This window comes from Ischnura elegans (assembly GCF_921293095.1).
Source record: "Ischnura elegans chromosome 13 unlocalized genomic scaffold, ioIscEleg1.1 SUPER_13_unloc_2, whole genome shotgun sequence".
In the NCBI taxonomy this organism is placed as follows: Eukaryota; Metazoa; Arthropoda; class Insecta; order Odonata; family Coenagrionidae; genus Ischnura; species Ischnura elegans.
The window spans coordinates 7,142,613-7,162,482 of NW_025791658.1; the positions used below are offsets into that span (position 1 = coordinate 7,142,613).

A 19,870-nucleotide genomic window follows, 5' to 3' on the forward strand; every position below is an offset into this window, starting at 1 on the left:
CCCTAATTTTGAGGTTTGAGTTTCAGGAAAAAATAAAAAAAAATGGGTTAAAATATAGTCCCCCCTTTACTTTTACCATGGGCATTTTTAAGGGAAATTTTTAAAAAACTTAAGGGAAATATGCTTCCCTGAAGATTTGAAGAAACGCAAGCGCGAATGCTCATGCAGCAGTTTTATAGAATGAGTATGGTGCTTTTCAATTGTTTGCTTTTCTTGTTTTACTACAGTATTATCCAAATTCCTGTAAAGAGGAGAAATAATAAATGAATAATGAAAAATTGGAGAAGGCAGTGCCAATATCCGATTATTCAATTTTATATATTTGTGCCTTATATTATGGAGGTATTTCCTCTAATTCATGGTCCCTTATGCGACAGAGATTTCTCGCGGGCATAAGGTACAATATGGAGGTATTTCCTCTAATTCATGGTCCCTTATGCGACAGAGATTTCTCGCGGGCATAAGGTACAATGAAAGCAAGAGAAAACCGATCGTGCTGCAGGAAAAAGCAAAGGAAGTGGAGGAAAATGGGAGTCTGGGGACGCCAAGGAAAAAGAAAGGGGAAGGGACGTGCCGAGAAGCCAAACTAAAAAATGGGTTTGATTCTAGTCCCCCCTTTATTTTACCATGGGCATTTTTGGAAAAAGTTGGGGACTAAATTCAGACAAATACAGTAATTGAAACAGGAAGTAAATTTTGCAAGACTAACGATTCTTACCTGTGTGTTTGGCAAGGTTATACCTATAAGCAAAGCTGTTTTTTGGAAAAGGGGGGGACTATATTCAGAAAAATACAGTAATTAAGATAGGAAGTAAATTTTGCATGACTAATGTTTCTCGCCTGTGTGCATACCCATGTGTTTGACGAGGTTATACCTATAAGCAAAGACCTTTTTTGGAAAAGGGGGGACTATATTCAGACAAATACAGTAATTAAGACAGGAAGTAAATTTTGCATGACTAAAGTTTCTCGCCTGTGTGCATACGCATGTGTTTGGCGAGGTTATGCCTGTAAGCAATGGGCTTGAGGCAGACGGTGCATGAATACGGTTTACCTGTTGCGTGAGTTTGCATGTGTTTGGTGATTTGACCCTTCTGAGAGAAATACTTGTTGCAGATACTGCATGAATAAGGTTTCTCACCTGTATGAGTGCGCATATGCTTTCTGAGGTTGCTAGGATCGCTGAAGGGCTTGCAGCAAACACTGCACGTGTGTGGCTTATCTCCAGTGTGTGTTCTCATGTGAATGTTGAGCGTGCTCCTCACAACAAAAGGCTTGCAGCAAATACTACATGAATAGGGTTTTTCTCCCGAGTGAGTCCGCTTGTGTGTGGTGAATGCAGAGCTGTGAGAGAAGAGCTTGCAGCACACGCCGCATTTATAAGGTTTTTCCTTGGTGTGCGTGCGAATGTGGGTGGAGAGATTATATCGGAAAGTAAACCGTCTGCCGCAAATGCTGCACGAAAATGGTTTCTCTCCTGTATGTCCACGCATGTGGTAGTCGAGACTGTATTTTTTAGAGAAACATTTGCCACACACGCTGCATGCGTAACTTTTTTCTTCGCCGAGGATATGTTGACCATAAGTATTGGGGTAAATTGGGCCGGAGTGAGTTTTCTTTTTCGTGCTCGAACTTCTCTGATTAGGAAGGTTTCTATTTGCAGAGGAGGACTTCTGGGACAAATTTTGCACACGTGGTTTCCCATTTACAACAAAACTTCTCCTCCTCTGTCTCACGTTTTTCTTCTCCTTTATTCCCCCAGATATTTCCTTAAGAAGCCCAACTTTGTTTTGCCTTAGCCTGCTTCTTTTCTTGGAGGTAGAAGGCTTGCCAGACTTACTACATTCCTCATTCGATACAGGAGTTTTGAGACACTCATCTTTACCCATTAAAGATTTCTCATCACCGTCCAAAGTGTTTTTGCCTGAATGAATTTGGAGGTGTTTGGAGAGCTCATTTTTTGTGTTGAATCCTGCTCTGCAATTGAAGCATAGATATGAATTTTCTTTTGACATGCAACTTTTCCCGGAACTGTCAATTGAGCAACTATTTAACTCTTCTTTGTATTGTGTGGCAGTCTCTAGGCCACCTTCTCTGTTTTGACTTATTGTGGTTAGCCCAAGGCTATCTATGATTTTTGGGGTATCATCTATACCCCCCATAACAGCAATTGTTGCTACATCTCCATTGATTTTAGATGCTGGAATGCATTTCGAATAACACTGTCTATCATTTGGAATTGAGCCAGATGTTATCTTGCCAGTAGGAGGAGAACAAAAATTTTCTAAGTCCTTGTCAATCACATTTGTTACTTCCCCTGCATTGGATGTTCGAGTCTTGGATTCAATGAGTGACAAGGAGGCAGATAAACCAATGCAGTCATCGCTGGAATCAATCCTTACATTTCCTTCTCCCAGCAGATATGAAGTTGATGCTGTTTGCAGATGCACTCTCTGAGGTTCTGAGATCCCTAGAAAAGAATTTTGCATTATAATTATCACTGTCCAACATCAAATTTATGAATTACTCAAATAATATTTTTCTCATATAATAAAAAGTGCTTTAAAGACAGCCAAAGACATTTGATAAATAATAAGGGAATTGTTCCAATCGACCCAATACACAAAAAAGCACAAGATCACCCAAAAAAATAAATTTAGTTTAACGTCACCTGAATTATTTACTTTACTGCCATCAATTAGGTATGCAAAACTTAAGAGGTGAAAGGAGTTTTCTCCATATGTAGTTTAACCACCAGTAGTGAAGCTCAAAATCTGGGGGTCTATTCTCTAACTTGAAGTGCGGTAGTTTTCATGTGGAGAGATGTTTAACCCTAATACAGGGAAAATGAGTCTCATGGACTCATCGCATCACATTTTTGAGAATTTTATTATGTTATTGAAATGTCAGCATGTAAATATTTTACTTCTTCTAATTGTGTATTTCCTATAACTAAGAGTAATTCAAACTTCTTTCCGAATTAAAGTTAATTAAAAAAAATTTTTCCCCTGAATTCCCACTAATCCGGGCAATGTGAGTCTGCTTGCACGAAATGTAAAAAGTAATGTGCATTTTACAAATATTTGGTTTTAAATGTCAAAATAATGTAAAATTATCACTATGTACATGTAACGATAAATATTTCGTGTTTTATGTCGTGAAAACAGAAAGAATTAGTCATTAGAGTGTACGGTACTCGCTGTTTGACTATGTATGAAATTAATAAGTAATGTAAAAATTTTGTTAAACAAAAAATAATCAATTTTATGTTAAATGATTTTATAGTGCACAAAATGTACAAATTGATGTGAAAAGTAATATTTTTCACTGTTAAATAGTTTAAATTAAAAGCATATGTTAAAAGAGCCAATTGGACTCACCTTGCCCGATTACGTCAGAAAAATGTTTCCCCGTATTAGGGTTAATTAAGCTACTTGCTCCCACTTGTATTCTCTAATGCTGAAGCTCCGGCAAAGGAGCTAGCAGAAGCTACTGGTAGCATATTAGGCTCCAACCCTTATCCTCTATGGGCTGTGAAGCTAATTCCGTAGCTTCAAACTAGCTACCACGGTAGCTTCACGAAGTGCGCCCTCGGGACCCCGTGCTTCAGCTAGCTACCATCAAAATAAATACAGAATTCATATGAACCGCCGTTAACCAAGCGGCGCATGTTGCTAATCTTTTGTTTTATCCCATCAGTATCTTTCTTGGCCCGGCTAGCGATGGAGTGGTAAATAGGAAAAGTGTTGACTGTTTTTGTTGTCTTCCGTAATTTTTTTCTTTAATGAGGTCGGGAATGCTGGGTAAATTATTTGAAGCCTTCAACTATTGTATTCTTAACAAAGTAGTGGGAATGAGTGATAAATTTCGTGACTAAACATGTAAGTTTCGGAGTGAACTATTGATTGCGTTTACTAGCTGATTTCATTATTTGGAGAAGAAAAATGTTGCTTTTAATCATTTTATTTCACTGAAATCTTATTTTGCATGAAGTCATTACTAGGGAGAAGACAAAACTTGGATACAGTAGTGATTATTATTGATGTTGCGAGAGATAGTGTGTTGTAGTGCTGGTACAAAGTGATGCGTTGAAATCATTACCAATGCTAATGTACCCACTGCACAGAGATGGATCTTTTATTTTTGCAAGTGTCTATACATTTATGATTAACTTTCCCGTGCATTTTCAGCTACAATCTTTGTTGTGAAATGATTGTGTGAAGAGAGTTAAGTGTGACATAGATGCAGACCGTGTAGAGATGGATAATATTGTGTTATAATTCAATGTAAGGTGTTTCATGATAGTTATTAATAAATTTCTTGCTCCTCCAATGAATGAATGAGTTCATGATCTCATTCTGCTTTCATTTGTGTCTTTGGCATTATATATGCATTTAATTTCAGTGCCGGTAGTTAGGGCTGTGTATTTGTTCTGAAATTTGAAAAAGTGTAGCCATGGATATTCCCGAAGTCCACGGAGAAAGTCATCACAGAAACAATTATATAATATGACTTTAATATTGAGAGAAGGAACTATGTAGGTTGGTTTATCATAATGATGGTCAAGTTACAATGAATCGCCCTCGCTTGCAATACTGCAAGGTTGGTGGTGGGATGTAATACTGATTCATAAAACCATTAAATATTAATTTAGCCGTCGTGAGAACGGAATGACAGTAGAGTTGTGTGTAAATATCGTTTGAAGCTTATTGTGAGCCTAAAATGATTGCTAACGCCAATCTGAGCGAAATGACGTAACTTTCAAACATAATTTTCTCCACCTTCCCATTAACTCTGTTGAAGATATTCCCAAAATTATATGTACTTATCATATACACACAATACTTATCGTATACACATGTAATTGCGATATTCTTTCGCAGTGCAAGAAGGAACAATCTCTGCACAGGAACAGTTGGTCATCAAAATTTTTGTATCAAATGAGCAGAAGCATAAGGAGCGATGAGTGAAAAGTTCTCGGGAATAAGAACGACAATGTCATTGCATTGGTTTTATGCGTTTGATGTTCACTAACATTTTCTCTTCACTATATTTACATGACCTACTGGTTATGATTATCATTCGTGGCATAAACTGCTACATCAATCGAAACTATTGAATCGATGTAAATGTCGCATAGCCTTATATAATTATTTCTACATATTTCTATAATAATGAAAGCTTAAGGCACTCAGCATTTCTTAATTTACAAAGCACATTAATTTCCACTAGAAGAAAAGGTCAGCCGAGAACGACTACATTATGACTTTCCCGCAGGCAACACAAAGAAACGAGTGATTTCATTGGTCCTAAAAGTAAAACTGAGTTCGCACGAAATGTTTCTCATACCCCATATCCGGTCTGAGAAAGCTCCCAGAAATTCTTGGTCTGAGTTAGCTACTTCCATTTAGGGAATATGTTTGGTAGCTAATTCTGGTAGCTAGTTCGAAGCTACCAGATCAGGAGCTTCGAGTTAGAGAATAGACCCCCTGAGCTCAGTACAAAAAATAGTACAATATCATTGTTCAATACAATCAAGCTCAGTACGATATCATTGTTATTCAGAACAATAATAGCAAACTGCTGACATGTGGTATTGAATTTGAGTTGTTATGTTTCTCGGTCACCTTGATTTATTTTCCCAAGATTATTTCTCAATTCCATATCATATGCCCATTATTCTCCATTTCTAGGAGTCTCCATCCACAATTTACAGTTGGGACTATCAAAGCACAGTGGCCAAGCTCATGAAAAAAAATAAATAAGAAAGTGCACATTACAAAGTTTCATTCTAATTTTCCAATTAATTAAAAATGAACCAAAATCTAAGCTTAAATTTTCTAAGAATGCTGCCATCAGCATGATAGGCATACCCAGCGAGGGGCAGGTGGGGGGGGGGTGGGCAGGGGCCCCCACCCTAGAAGCAAAAATTGCAAAAGTCTTTAAGAAAAATCAATATTGAATTGAAAAGAAAGTATTCAACGAAGTTTCATTAAACCCATGAAAAATCGTATGCATTAGTATATGATATGTAACTAAAATTAAACTTTTTAAAGGAAATAATCTCATAAACTAATGTCACAACTTGACTTGCCCCCCCTAGTTATAATCCTGGGTATGCCCTAGCATCAATAGGTGCTTCATCCTTCACAATCAGTTGCAACTAGCCCACTATGTACGGTTATTCAATGGACCTTGAGAGCACTCACCTGACGCTGCCATTGTAGACACAGGGGTCATTGCAAAATTCTCAATTGAATCCCCATTCTCACCAAAAGCTTGCTGAAAGTAAGTAACATTGAAGAAATCATAAACGGACCCGGACATTAGCACTATTTTAGCAGATAATTAACTCTCACTGATTCTACAAACCATATTTCATCAAAATTTGAAACCATATTTCATCAAAATTTAAGTTTCCTCAAATCTACATTTTTACAAAATACAACTTTCTTAAACACACTGAGAGTACTCAAAATTTTCTCATTTCTTCTGAAAGAGCAGCAGCCTCAGACATATTTTACGTCTGCATTGTAGCAATATTTGGAATAACAACAATACCTGTTATTACTCAGCCCTTGATATCATCATTTTAAAATTTATTTCATGATACCAAATGATATCATAAACAAAATATTCCAACCATTGATTAAAACTTAATACCAGTAGGAATGTTATAGTTAGTATTTTCATTTCTCCACAGAGGATTCAGCACTATGCACAGAAGCAATATGAACCAAAAATCTTGAAAACCTATTGAAGGACAGAATTACCTAGCCAGAAAAAGTAATGGCAAAATATTGGAAAAAACAATGTTTTGAAAAGTAACACACAACAGTCAACAAGGTAAAGAGTGCATAAAAGTTAAGACAAAACAATACATCATCTTTTTTGACTCAAGGAAAAAGAAGAAGAAACCAAACTTATTTGAAATACAACATAAACTATGGATCAATTGTTAACACAACGTAAGTTTTAACCAAGGTCTGAACTCAAGTGGTCTTCAACCATCACCTGCACATACGTTGGTTACGGATGTAACAGTAGTTCATAGTGATACAATCTGACTGCACGGTTAATGCCGCTGGCACGACAGAGAAAGAAAAAGCCCTATTTAAAATATTCAATTGAATCGGTCAATAGAAAAATTTTAATACAAATTCATCAAAAAAAATACAAATTCATCCAAAATGGTAATTTTATGAGGTAGGATATGCTTAAATCTAAATTTCTTGAACCCTGAATTCTATATCAATAAAATATGTAGACAGAATCAAGTCTCTTGATTCTGTCTACATATTTTAGATTATTATGGCATATATTAGATTACTATTACATATATTAGATTAGATTATTAAGATTTGATAATGACCTCTTTGGTTCAAAACATGTCTTACAGACAAAATAAATTAGTGGAAATCAACAAAGTCTCCTTTTCATTTCGCATTAGAATTTACGTTCAAGCAACAATTATCCATAGAGCTAATGCTTATAAACATAGCATGATTGACCGCAAAACCAATCCCACTTGTAGGATTATAAACCACGAAAGGAGGGAGCCCAACTACACTCAGAGTCCAAGATAATGCAGAGTCCCCACTAGGAAGGGTTGAAAAAGGTTAGAGCTGAGAGTGTGCGATTATCCGTGAGACCTTTCTTAACAAAGGTCCAGCAAAAGTGCTCCATACAGAGGGGAGGGAAGCATTCCTCGGGGCTCAAAACAGCCGTCATGCTAAGGCAAGAACTCTGCTGTCTTGAAAGTGTAAAATAATATTAATTCTTTTTATTTACATAGACAAGGAATAGAATGGTGCATATTGTATTCGAAATTTCAATTTCTTCAATGCAAGAATAGACACTGCTTCGACCTGATAAGTTGATGTTGACATTACCTGGCATTCAATTCTTTGTGTTTTTGAATCTTGCTCAAGTCAAGTGCTAGATATTTTCATTCTGTTGTCTTCTCTGACATTCCACATTTCGTTGTGGCAGTAAAAATTCTCCTAAGACACTTAAAATTACCACAAACACATTTTAGGCAAATGTAATAGGTGCTGAACTGACAAAAATTTCATGTGAAATGAATTTGAAATAGAAGTTTTTGAGATTCCAGGTCAAAAATTCATAAATAATTCATGCATAATCCCAGGACTATGAATTCACACAAAATTCCCCATTTTCCTGGTCAATGAATACCCTGCATACCTTATTGCAAGTGGACCCATACATGACACTAATGCTTCAAAAAATATTTCAGCAACACTGTCCATATGCACGCAAATTTTTATCTAACATGATACATTAACGCTGTCCGATTTTTTTAAAATAGGTCAAAATAGAACACTTTCAACAAAATTAGGTTAAGAATACCTGATCTCCTAATTTTAGGACACAATAAAAGATACAAACAAAAACTGGAAAGTAATAACCTTGAATCTGTACCTGTATCTTTAACATTGAAGTAATAAAAAATTTGGAGGCTACCTTATGTTCTCTTAAATCCATGAAACAATCAAAAATATCAACTGGAATTATCAACTGGAAAATAGATCAGGAAGCAGAGGAGTTCCTGAATGAAGACCAATTCAGATTCTGAAAGAAACAAAGGTACAACGGAAACCATTTTGATCACCAGTGATCACACAGCCATGACAGTGTGGTTTATGAAACCAGGCCTTACATGGATCATTAATAATACAAGAACAACCATATTATCGCCGCTAAAAAGATTGCGAACTGGCAAAGAAAGCTCTCACTCAGTCCAGGAAGCACTCTTGAATAACAGAATAACTGCATAAATATTAATATATTGTTTGTTTTACGTAAATTATGACCATCATAAGACATTGAAGTGAAAGTTTGGGTTACCCGTATTTTCCAATTATTCGTGCCGCCCCTCCCCATCATTATCCCGGATAATCAGGAGGAACGTCAATTGTTAAAGAAATATATTGTAAATTCATGATTTTTCAATATTTTGTTTTCTTTTATGAAGGATAATAATTGCATTTTTATATTTTCGCAGATGGGGAGGTCCGAACCCCCCCAATCCCTCTGTTGTATTTGACACCGACTCTGACAGTGGCTTAGTAAGTATGACCTCCGACATGTGAGCTACCTCCACAGTGAGGACTTAAGATGTCAACACCTTGTTTGGTAAAACCCATACCAAAGCTAGCTCTGAGAAAATGTGGTGTAATTGGCTTACAGGCCTGAACAACAATTGGTATATCCTGGTTTATATCCTGGTAAAGCCAAATATATTTTCATGGCAAACTTCATCCTTGGTGTATTTACTTGTCATGCCTCCGGACAGCTGACATACCAAAGTAATTTATTCTCATCCCCTTTACTAAATAACATCAGTTAATTTAGATCATTAATTAAGTTTGGAGCTAGTGAAATTGAGTTTTTTTAAGCAATATGGTTTGAGATGTCATTTTTGCTGCCATAGGTTGTCAGGCGAATTGACTACCGCATAAAGGGTCCAACCATCCAGCATTCGAGGTCATCAGTGAGCCGAGACCCAGTTGCATATGGAAAGCATCAACGCCTAAAAGCCCGATTTTATGAATGAATAATCATAACTGGCTTTTATTTGAAGTCCCCCGGGGCATTAGTACCATAAGAAGCAAATTGAAATGGTCTTTAAATTAGGGATGAGTCGATTCCACTTTTTTTCGATTCCGATTCCAATTCCGATTCCTTAAAATCGATTCCTGATTCTCGATTCCGATTCCATCGATTCTTATTCCTTCTAACATCTGTGGGATTTTGATTTATCTGTAGCATTGCTGTTATTAAAATTTAAGAATTGAATGGAATAAAATAACTAGGGATGGACAGATCCAGGATTTTTGGAACCAGATCTTTCGAATCGGATATTTTCTAATCCAAATGCATTTTCAAATTCCTGCCATTAAACAGAGTCATTATTCAAGTTTATCCTGGGTACATGCAATAAATGGAATGCTTTTTAGATTTTCATACATATTTTAATATTTTTATAAATTATAAATTATTTTATGGGCTTTCAAGTTGTTTTTTAAAAACATCTTTACATACTCAGGGCCTAAACTGATATGTTTGGGTTTGGAAATGAAAATAGGAAAAATCTTAGGATGAACCACTGACCAGTGGCGTAGCGAGAGGACCCCCCAAAATATAAAAACACAACTACTTTCCCTCATAAAAGGAAACAAAATATTTAAAAATCATGGATTTACAAAAATGAAAAAAAATGAATCTTTGAAAAATGAAGTTTTTTTTCTATTATGAAGGGTGTTAAAATTAGTTTGAAACCCTCTCCTTTGTACCCTGCTGTTTAAAAATTTCCCCCCCTGGTTTTGGACCCCCCCTTAACAAAATTCCTGGCCACAGCTGAAATTCTACTCGTAACCTCTGCGAGAGCTTTCAAACAAAACGGTTCATGAGTAGGACAAGAATCGCATACGACGGCGCCTTCGAAGATAGAATCGGTCCACTCTTTCCACTCTGATGGGGCATTGCATTCACTGAAGTTAATATTTAAAATTTCGGATCCAGATCCAATGTCTTCCGCGACTTTGGATCCGATGTATCCGATGAAGGGCAATATCCGCGAATATTTGGATCCGAAGTATCCGATCTGACCATCCCTAAAAATAACAATAGTCGCAGTGGCTATATTCTCGTTTGGCCACGGTGGCTAAATAATGATGTAGCGTTCATTGCGTCCATACATACCAGAGCAGCCTGGCGGGTGCGTGGTGGCGGCCGAACGCAACCTGTCGAGTCCGCCCGGAGACCGCGGCGGCTTATGCCAAGCAAGTATCAACTTTCTCAAGGGTTGATGAAACTGGGCTATACAAACGCGAATGTGTCTAATTTTTTTATTATTGACGCAGACGCGTGTTAGTCTAAAAAAAGTAACATAAAAAAAACTGGTGGTCCAGATGAATTCTCCGAATGTGATTCATAATCGCAATAATTTGATTTGCCGTGACCAGCGATTAATGAAAGAACGGAAAACGCATGCATTGCTTCCCGATCCCGTGGTTTCCAATTTTTTTTTCTCTGAGAGCTCATGAACACGCGCCATTTCAGGGTTCGTCGATTTGTCGCTTTTGCCGACATTTTCATGTTTCCGAGGCCGCTTAGGTATGCTAGTCGCAGCACCCGCGTGCCGGGCGTATCCTCCGCGCGGGCAAGGCTGACACCGTGGCCGCTTAGGTGTGTAGCGGCCTTTATGCCCCAAGCTTATCGTCTAGGCTCAAAACATTTATCTTCCTGGAATCGATGGAATCGGAATCGACTTTAGGCGATCGATTCTCGATTCCGTGCCCGAGAATCGGTGGAATCGAGAATCGACATTTGGAATCGACTCATCCCTACTTTAAATGCCTTGAAACCTAACTCAGGTTTTCTTCCCAGAAAATGAATAAATGACGTTGCATTCTCTTCCAAAACAATTCCGTCTAGTCAACATTAAACTGTAGTTGAGGGGGAAGGAGCCACTCTCAATCACTGATTGGAGTTCATTAGAAAATGTTGCACCAAATATGCTATCAGCGCTTGCAGATTCACCTGATATCGTAGCACTAACAGTTCGTCCAATTTACGAGTGGTCACGAGTGGGTCACCATGGCTCAGTAGGAATGAAACTTATTATATGACGTTGCGTGTACACCAAAGAAAGAACCATAGTTGACGCTCTTGGGCACAGTAAACGAGAACTTAAATGCGGAGCGATTATTATAACTTAGCGTAGTGGATATCCAACTAAATCCCGTAGCTTATGCGTGGAACTTCGTAATAAAGTTCATTTTATAGCTGCCGGGACTGAGGTCCGTAATTTCATAAAAATGAAAATTTCGCATTAACGTTTCTTTTACTATCGTTTGGATATGGCTTTTCATCGGGACCCACGACTTGCTTCATAATAACGAGATCTTCATAATAACGGTGTTCGTATTAAGGAGAGTCTACTGTAATGTCTTCTAAGACTATAAATAGGAATAAATGGATAAAAGGAAATTCAATATCCAAAACCTACGCTATCGGGAGCACACCCCTATCTTCCCCATGCTAAAACCCAATCATGAAACGCAAATTGGAATAGTGTAAAGACCCCAAGGAACGCATCCCTTGTGCAAAGCAAGGCATGGGTTTATTTTATTGTTGCCTAAATCACAAGATTGTTACTCCTGAAGAACGTATTTCACGCTCTTAGATTTTTAAATGAAGATATCTATTTTTCCCGATCAAATGAAAAGTGAAAATTTTCAAGCAAGCAAAAATATGACGGCATAGTATGAATGCTAGGAAAAGCCCTTGTGACATCACTCTGGTTCCGGCTGCTGCCGTGTGAGGCTAGGGTGTCCCAAAAAAAACAGAAAGTTTGAAAGTTGTGGGGGCATTTCCATTTTCCTGTGCGAATGCATGAAAAAACATCTCATAAAAATTTTCAGCTCAATCAGACAATATTTGACCCTGCCGAAACACATTCAAAGTTTGAAGTTTTTAGTTTTCAAAAATTTCATGCAATGTTGCCTACCCTGCAGGAGGCTCGAGTGTTAAAAAAACAACCAATTTTAAGTTCAAACCATCTCCTCTAGCTCTATAGTCGTTGACAGCAACACTTGAGTCAAAATGATCTTCATAGCCACAACTCGGTGTGCTTACAAGTCCCGCTCACCGTTGCAGCTGCCAGGCGCCAGTCGAGTGCATATTGCCCCGCCTTGTTGCGTTGAGATTCGAGTTATGCGCTTTCGGAACATTGCTCTGTTTATATTAAAAGTATCCCGGCTTAGTCTATCAGTCACTTGTGGAGGCTAGTGTTGTGCCAACTGAGAACGTGAGGTATTGTCATGTGTTTCGAGGTCGAGGCTGTTTTGGCGGTGGCCCGAATGAGCGTGAAGTCGAAGAGTATGCCGGTTATGCGAAGTGTGTGGTTGGTGGGTAATGAGTCCAAACATTTGCCCGGCAATGGTAAACTCCCAACGCTTCGTGAAGTTATCAAAGTTTTCTTTTACAACCTACACTGTTCTCCAGGATCGATGTCAGCGGCAGATGCAGCAAGGATTGCAATCAAAGAGTTACTTGTTGTGTGGGGAAAGTCTAATATTCCTACGCAGGAGGTTCGAGAAGCTCCTGACAGCTTACGAGAACTACCGTGCCCTTGGGAAAGACAAAAATAAAATAGTGAGAAGTCAGTGTCCGCAAGAGAGGAATTCAGCAAAGTGCTCGACCGTCTGTTTGACATCGGCTGCAAAGACGCCCTTTCAAACATTACTGTGGAGGAGGACAAGTTGTTTTAAATATCTATGAAAACTGATTGAAAAGGATATATGGCGGGTATTGATATAAAGTGGTGTAAGCGTTTATAAAATTGTAAGAGACTTCAAGAAGAGGATTTTTTAAGGAAAAAAGCGGCACGAGAAAGAAAAGGAAATATTGGATGAGAAAGTGGACCTCGTTCGACAATGTCTGCGGAGAGCACGACGAGCTCGTCGGATTCGGAAGAAGGTAATTTTTTCCGGGTGCAGGAAGGGTGACCAATATGGCGGAAGAATGGGAGAAATAACATTTTGTTACTTTTACAGAATTTGAAATACTGACAAGGTCCGGAAAGCACCGTAGAGTAAGTATAATGTCCGACAGCCTTGTGACTGCTTCCCTACATCGGACTCAGACGTCCTCTGCCGCTGGGTCTATGATAGTCCAGGCTGTCCCCAATGCGACAGCATCTTCATTGGGTTTTAAAGGGAATGAAATCCATTTAGTATCTTCCAAATCTCATCTACATAGAATGAGAGTGAATAAAAGGACCAAGACAGTAAGGCTTATCAAGCAAGACTTTCACCCTCGAGTTCCTTTAGCAGTGCACTGGGATGGGAAATTACTTCCAAGCAATGAAGAAGATAAGAGGCTGTTTGAAGGATATTTCAAATTTAGATGACATTATCAAATTTTGTATTCTTCAGCTGCAGATTGGTATATGGTAAATGTCAGGATGTTCAGGGTGATTTAAAGTCCATCCTCAGGATTAGTATTTAAAATTATGCCCCATATTATTTTAGAACCACCATCCTCGAGACGACTACAAAGAATTTTTGGAGTCGTGTATAGTGTGGTTTGGTGGTGTGGTTCTCAAGAAAGAGAGGTATGTGGTTCGCCCCCCAGGCCCAACTGACAAATCACGGTGGATGAATAAGGTGCTCTACGCTTTTAAAATGTGGATGTTTGGCAAGCAATTGCATTTGTCGACACATGACAGTGACAATTTATTCAAATTGTGTTGCTTCATTGCAATTGCATTTATGAAACATTGGTGCACCTGTCCCGTGGCAGTGAGCGCTCCGAGAATGGATCTTAAGCTACTCAAAGTCCTTGGTGTGAAGAAAGACCCTCACTACGCAGCAGCTATGGCCAAGTTTTGTAACCATCTATGGTTAAAACTTTCGAAAACTTGAATTGTATGGCCCTCTTCCATGAAATGGTTTCTGACGACGAGAAAAGAGACATTGCGGAAGCAATCAGAGACAATGAGGGGTCTGATGATGACGCACCTTGGGCTACTCTTCCGCCTAATCGACCTATTAGTGAGCTGACTCTGGCTGACTTCACTTCGAAAAATTTTGTGAAGTTTTTCAAAGTTATTGGTATTTTGCCGATATTTTAGTTGCGAGATCCGTGCACATGGAAAAGTGACGTAGACTATCAGAAGGGCCAATCTATAGTTCAACACCTAAAGGTTGTTAGTGGTACTACAGAGAGAGGAGTTCAATTGATAAAATATTTTCTAGTCAAGAAAAGATTGATAAATGATGAGGCTCAGAGGCAACTTCTGTTACTAGTTGTTAAGCGACATAGGAAAATGAATGAAAAAAGTGGCAAAAAACCCTGGTTTTTCATATTGCTTGTTGTTCACAGTGCATTTGTATCCGCATTGTGACAGTATAATAATAAGGGAGCATTTTCTTTCAGAGGTTTCTAATTTTAAATCCCCCAAGACCCTTAGAGCTAGGCAACATTGCATGAAATTTGGAAAACTAAAAAATTCAAACTTTGAATGCGTTTCGGCAGCGTCAGATATTGTCCGATTGAGCTGAAAATTTTTATGGGATATTTTTTCATGCATTCGCATAGGAAAATGGAAATGCCCCCTCAACTTTCAAACTTTCGGTTTTTTTGGGACACCCTAGTGTGAGGCCACCTTGGTGCAAGGCTATGAGCGCTGCTATGTTAGCTGCTAGCAGGTAGCGCTTGGCTTAAATAAGGATTATTTATACCATATCAAACGAAGGAAACTTTCTGACCTTAGGCAATTTTAATGGATGATTATTAAGAGATGTTTCCCTGAGCTATGTGCCTCGTGCATGCATTGGGAATCTCAGACGATGTAAAACTGCTATCTACTCGTATAGAAACTAGGTACCTGTGAAGTCACGTGGAGTGGCATCGCATGTGCACCAATCTGGCCTTGTTCAAATGAGGTTAAAAATTGACCATTCACATGCGTCTAAACTGGGATTTCTAAAACCAAATAATTTGTTGATTTCGAATGCACTAATGGTGGGTAACGAATCGCAATCAATGCCTTTCTTTCTCTTTGACGAAGGAAACTACCCTATTGTGGTGACTTGAGAACCCTAGTAAAAGGTACAAATTCTACCATTTATGAAACTTGAAAGTCAAAATTTTCACTAATTGTAACGTCACCTACATTCAATAATATAATCAGAGAACAAGAATTTCAGGCAAACCTTAACATCATCTTTCTCCTCAGGAGATGGTTCCTTTTTGGGCACCACCAGCATGCAGTTGTGGTCTGATATGATGGATCCTGTGCCAACAGCACCCACCTCTTCGTCTTGGGAAGCAGTCGAGGCCTGAGTCTGTACAGGAACCCACAATCAGTATTATTAATGACAGGGTAAAAAAACATGGAGATCTGTCATTGAATTTTCCACAGAAAAAAAGTTTGTTTTTTTTCTACATCCTTCATCTAAATCTACATACTATACCAGGGATGCTGACTAATGAAAAATGTTGGGTGGGCCCAAATTGGGGATCCTGCCCCCGAAAATTTTATAAGTAGTGAGTTTTAAGTTTTTTAAGCATTTTAGAAGAGTCATATGATCAACATTAGAGCCCTGATCACTCGAATATCGATATCTGAACACTGGGGAAAATTGACAAGCCTGACACATTTTTCCCTCACGCCCATAAAGAAATTTTGAGGGGGCTTGGGCCCCATAGGGTTCCATGCAGTCGGTGCCACTGTACTTTACCCAAGCTGCCTCAAGTAAGATGTTGCAAAATTTTGTTTATATTTAAAATTTGGGTCCCAAGCCTGCCACTGGGCTATCATGGCTACATTCCTAATGCATCTTGCACCAGCCCATGACAAAATCAGTGCAAATGGAGGCGGTGATCCTCGGAGCATTAGTTTCTGGAGATGTCAACCTCAAGATACCATCTTATTTGTTGAAAGAGTATGAGTGGGGAGCACTAAGCATGAGATTTCAGTGCTCATGAGCAGATTTACAGAAAATAAATATGTTAAATGTTGGGGATAAATTTGATGTATTTCCGATTACACTTTAGTTAATTAACATCAATTTTGGCAATTAAAAATAACCACCAGAGGCAAATTGTAATGAAAGGACATCCTGAGTAAATAACAAAGAGATGGTACTCTTCCATAAGATTATAGTTCCCTGGGCAGCATATATAAGAATAGCCTAGCAATTGAAACACATTGATTAACATCAAATTAAAAGAAAAAATTGCCATAATTTATTACATTCACATAGTAGCAGAACTACATAGTGCTCCATCAATTAACCCTTTTGTGCCGGACATAAGTTGGAGCCAAAGGGAATTTTCAAACCCATTACACCCGATGTTGGGTGTAGCTACCGCGGATTTTTCAATGCAAACGAGCAGACTTCGGCTCTGGCTGACACGAGGGAAGTGACCGCTGAGGTAGAAATTGTTGAGTGCATTCAGGCCCGGCCTTAGAACCAGCTTAGCCACTCCCCGTGCAATAAACCCCGACCCTTCCACTCATTTATGATCATCCCGACCACAGAAATCCGTTATGCATTGGTTACATTATCAATGGTTTTGCAATGAATTATTTTGTCGCACACTACAATTTTTTTGGAACTTTGAAATAAATTCTTTGTTTTGTTCTGCATGTCAGCAATTTTAAATGAAATTCTAGTGTTAAAAATAGTGGACTCACGGACTAATAGCCTTATGACTATTAAATTTGTTTTATTAACACTACAAATCCATTCAAAATTTCACAATGCTTAAAAAAATGATAGTAATTCTTTTAGAAGAGTCAATAACTAAAAATCAAATACAGCAGACTCCCGATTACCCGACCGCCGCATTCCCATTTTGCGGATTATCTGTGCACGAGTATCACTCTCACTCAATTTTTCCTGCCATTTTTATAAAACTAATAAAATCAGAAACAAAATCATCGGAACTACTGCATTATTGCTACAATACACAGGGCATATTATTTCCATTAGAATCCCCTTCGTAAAATGGAAGCGATTGCTCGCTAGCTGCATTCACTCCGTGCTCCTGTTCTCCAAGCCTCACAGTACGCAATTGCGCTCCATGATCACAGATCCTGCAGCAGTTGCAAGCCAGGCAACTTGTGCTAGATGCAACAATATGACGTCGTGCCTGATTGTGTATTTTCCAATGTTGATCAGTGGTTTCGAAGCATTCATGCAAACCACTTTTCTGTATCCGTGATCACACAGCCACGTATGGGTGGTTTTCGTAACCAGTTCTTATATGGAGCCATAATAATACGAGTAAAACCTTGTTATCGCCGTTAAAAAGATCGCGGACAGGCGAAAAAAACTCTCAATGAGTCCAGGAAGAACTCTAAATTAACAGAATACACCCATGTCTCGTATGGCGCAATTTCGATTAGCGCAATTTCGATACAGCGCAATTTCGATATAGTGCAAATTCGTTCCTCGGGGAAACATTGCAATGCAGTATAGCCTAATCAAAAATCTTAAACGCTCTCGTGATAAAACGTGAACTTGCGCTAAGTACACACGAAATTTCTATCATTTTACGCATATTAATATTATTGCTTGCCTCACATCTTCCTTTTTGTTTATATATTAATGGAAATCCATTGCTCCACAATGGCCAAAAGTATTACTCGTCATTGGGTCCAGATAGCCGGCCTACCAAAGTAATTTATCTGGTCTCCTTAACAGAATGATAATAAATAATTTAGATCGTTAATTAAGAGTTGGGCTGGTGAAAATGAGATTTTTAAAAGCAATACGGTTGAGACCTATTTTTGCCGTCACAGGTAATTGGGCGATTGACTTCCAGTTAGAGGGTCTACGCTAAAGCCTTCAAGGTCATCGGTATTCACGGGGGAGAAATGGAGCAGTGGCCGAGTTGCGCATGAATAGCATCAACACATAAAGGGTCCGCTATAGAGTCTCAAACACAATGGCTTCGTTCCCTCCCCGCAGTCCTACGCCTTCTGCGTCTCAGGAATACAGTTCAGCAGTACAGGTGATTTAGATAGAGCCATACAGACTAAAAACCAAGAAAATATGGCAACAAATAGAAAATGCGTGTAGAAAAATCAAGAATTTATCAAGAAAAACCATAAAACTAGAAGAGGAATTGAGAGAGACCAATTGCTTTGAAAATGGAGAGCGTGAAAGCGATATTGCACGGAAGTTTAAACGCACAATGCCTTATTCTGAATAAAGACGAAGTTAAAACATCAGTGACCTCAGCCGCACCAACTTCAACCAAGCGGTCTACAAATATGGAAAGTTCATAGTGAATCAGTACAAAAAGACGAGAGTGGTAATCGCTCCGAGACATTTAGTGAAAGATCCGGTTGGTTCCAGAATTTAAACGGCAAGCAGGTATTTTCAGTGCGGCGATATTAGGTGAATCTGCAAGTGTTGATAGCGCAGGTACCACAATATTTTCTGATGAACTCCAAGCTGTGATTGAAAGTGGCTCCTTTCCCCCTCAACTAGCTTTTAGTGTTGACGAGACTATATTCTTTTGGAAAAGAATGCATTCTCGTTCATTCATTTTCAGGGAAGGAAAACCTGGGTCAGGTTTCAAGGCATTTAAAGACTGTTTCACGTAGCTGCTAATGACTCGGAGGACTTCAAATTAAAATTATTTATCATTCATAAACTCCGCTAGCTATGAAATGGCATTCAAAGGAGCATTTTCCTGTCATTTCGATGAGCGATAAAAGGGCCTGGGTGACACAATAGTTGTTTTTAGACTAGTTTGAAAAATCGTCAGCTGCCAGCAACGCATTACGATCCCCTGAGATAGCAGATGTTAGCCCACCCGCACGACAAGAGGGAATTTCAAAAGCACGTAAGAATTTTTTTTAACGTGAATAAAATTCTTTGAATGCGTGCATACTCTCTTTAAAGATGTTTTAAACTATAAACATTTATATAAATAATGTTTTCTAAGGCTTTTTATGGGAATATAGATGTTTCAGAGGAAATTCACTACCCAAGACCTATGCTACCAGGAACGCATCCCTATCTTCCCAATGTTAAAACGCTCTCATATAACTCAAATTCGTATAGCGCAAAGACCCCAAGGAATGCATCCCTTGCACTATACGAGACATGGGTGTAACTGAATTAATAAAAATATAGTTTGTTTGACATAAATTAAGAACATTACAAGACATTTAAGTGAAAGTTTGGATTATTTGTGTTTTTCGATTATTCGTGCCGTCTTTCCCCATCATTAGCCCGGAAAATCGGGAGTGTACTGTACAATGTTTTGTTGAAAAAGAAAACTCTGGTGAGGCGATAAGTTGACTGTGGATTCGTGC

At 38.5% G+C, this 19,870-nt stretch overlaps 1 protein-coding gene across 1 annotated transcript in view; it reads right to left on the reverse strand.

Moving 5' to 3' along the window:
• Nucleotides 1–419: 419 nt before the first annotated feature.
• Nucleotides 420–19,870, reverse strand: part of LOC124172633 (zinc finger protein 37-like) — a 46,660-nt gene continuing 27,209 nt past the window's right edge. Inside the window, exons 5-7 of the mRNA XM_046552082.1 lie at nt 15,747–15,878; nt 6,210–6,282; nt 420–2,470 (exon numbers count right to left, since the gene is read on the reverse strand). Coding sequence (XP_046408038.1) covers nt 960–2,470; nt 6,210–6,282; nt 15,747–15,878 — 1,716 coding nt within the window. The 3' untranslated portion in view covers nt 420–959. The remainder of the gene's footprint in view (nt 2,471–6,209; nt 6,283–15,746; nt 15,879–19,870) is intronic.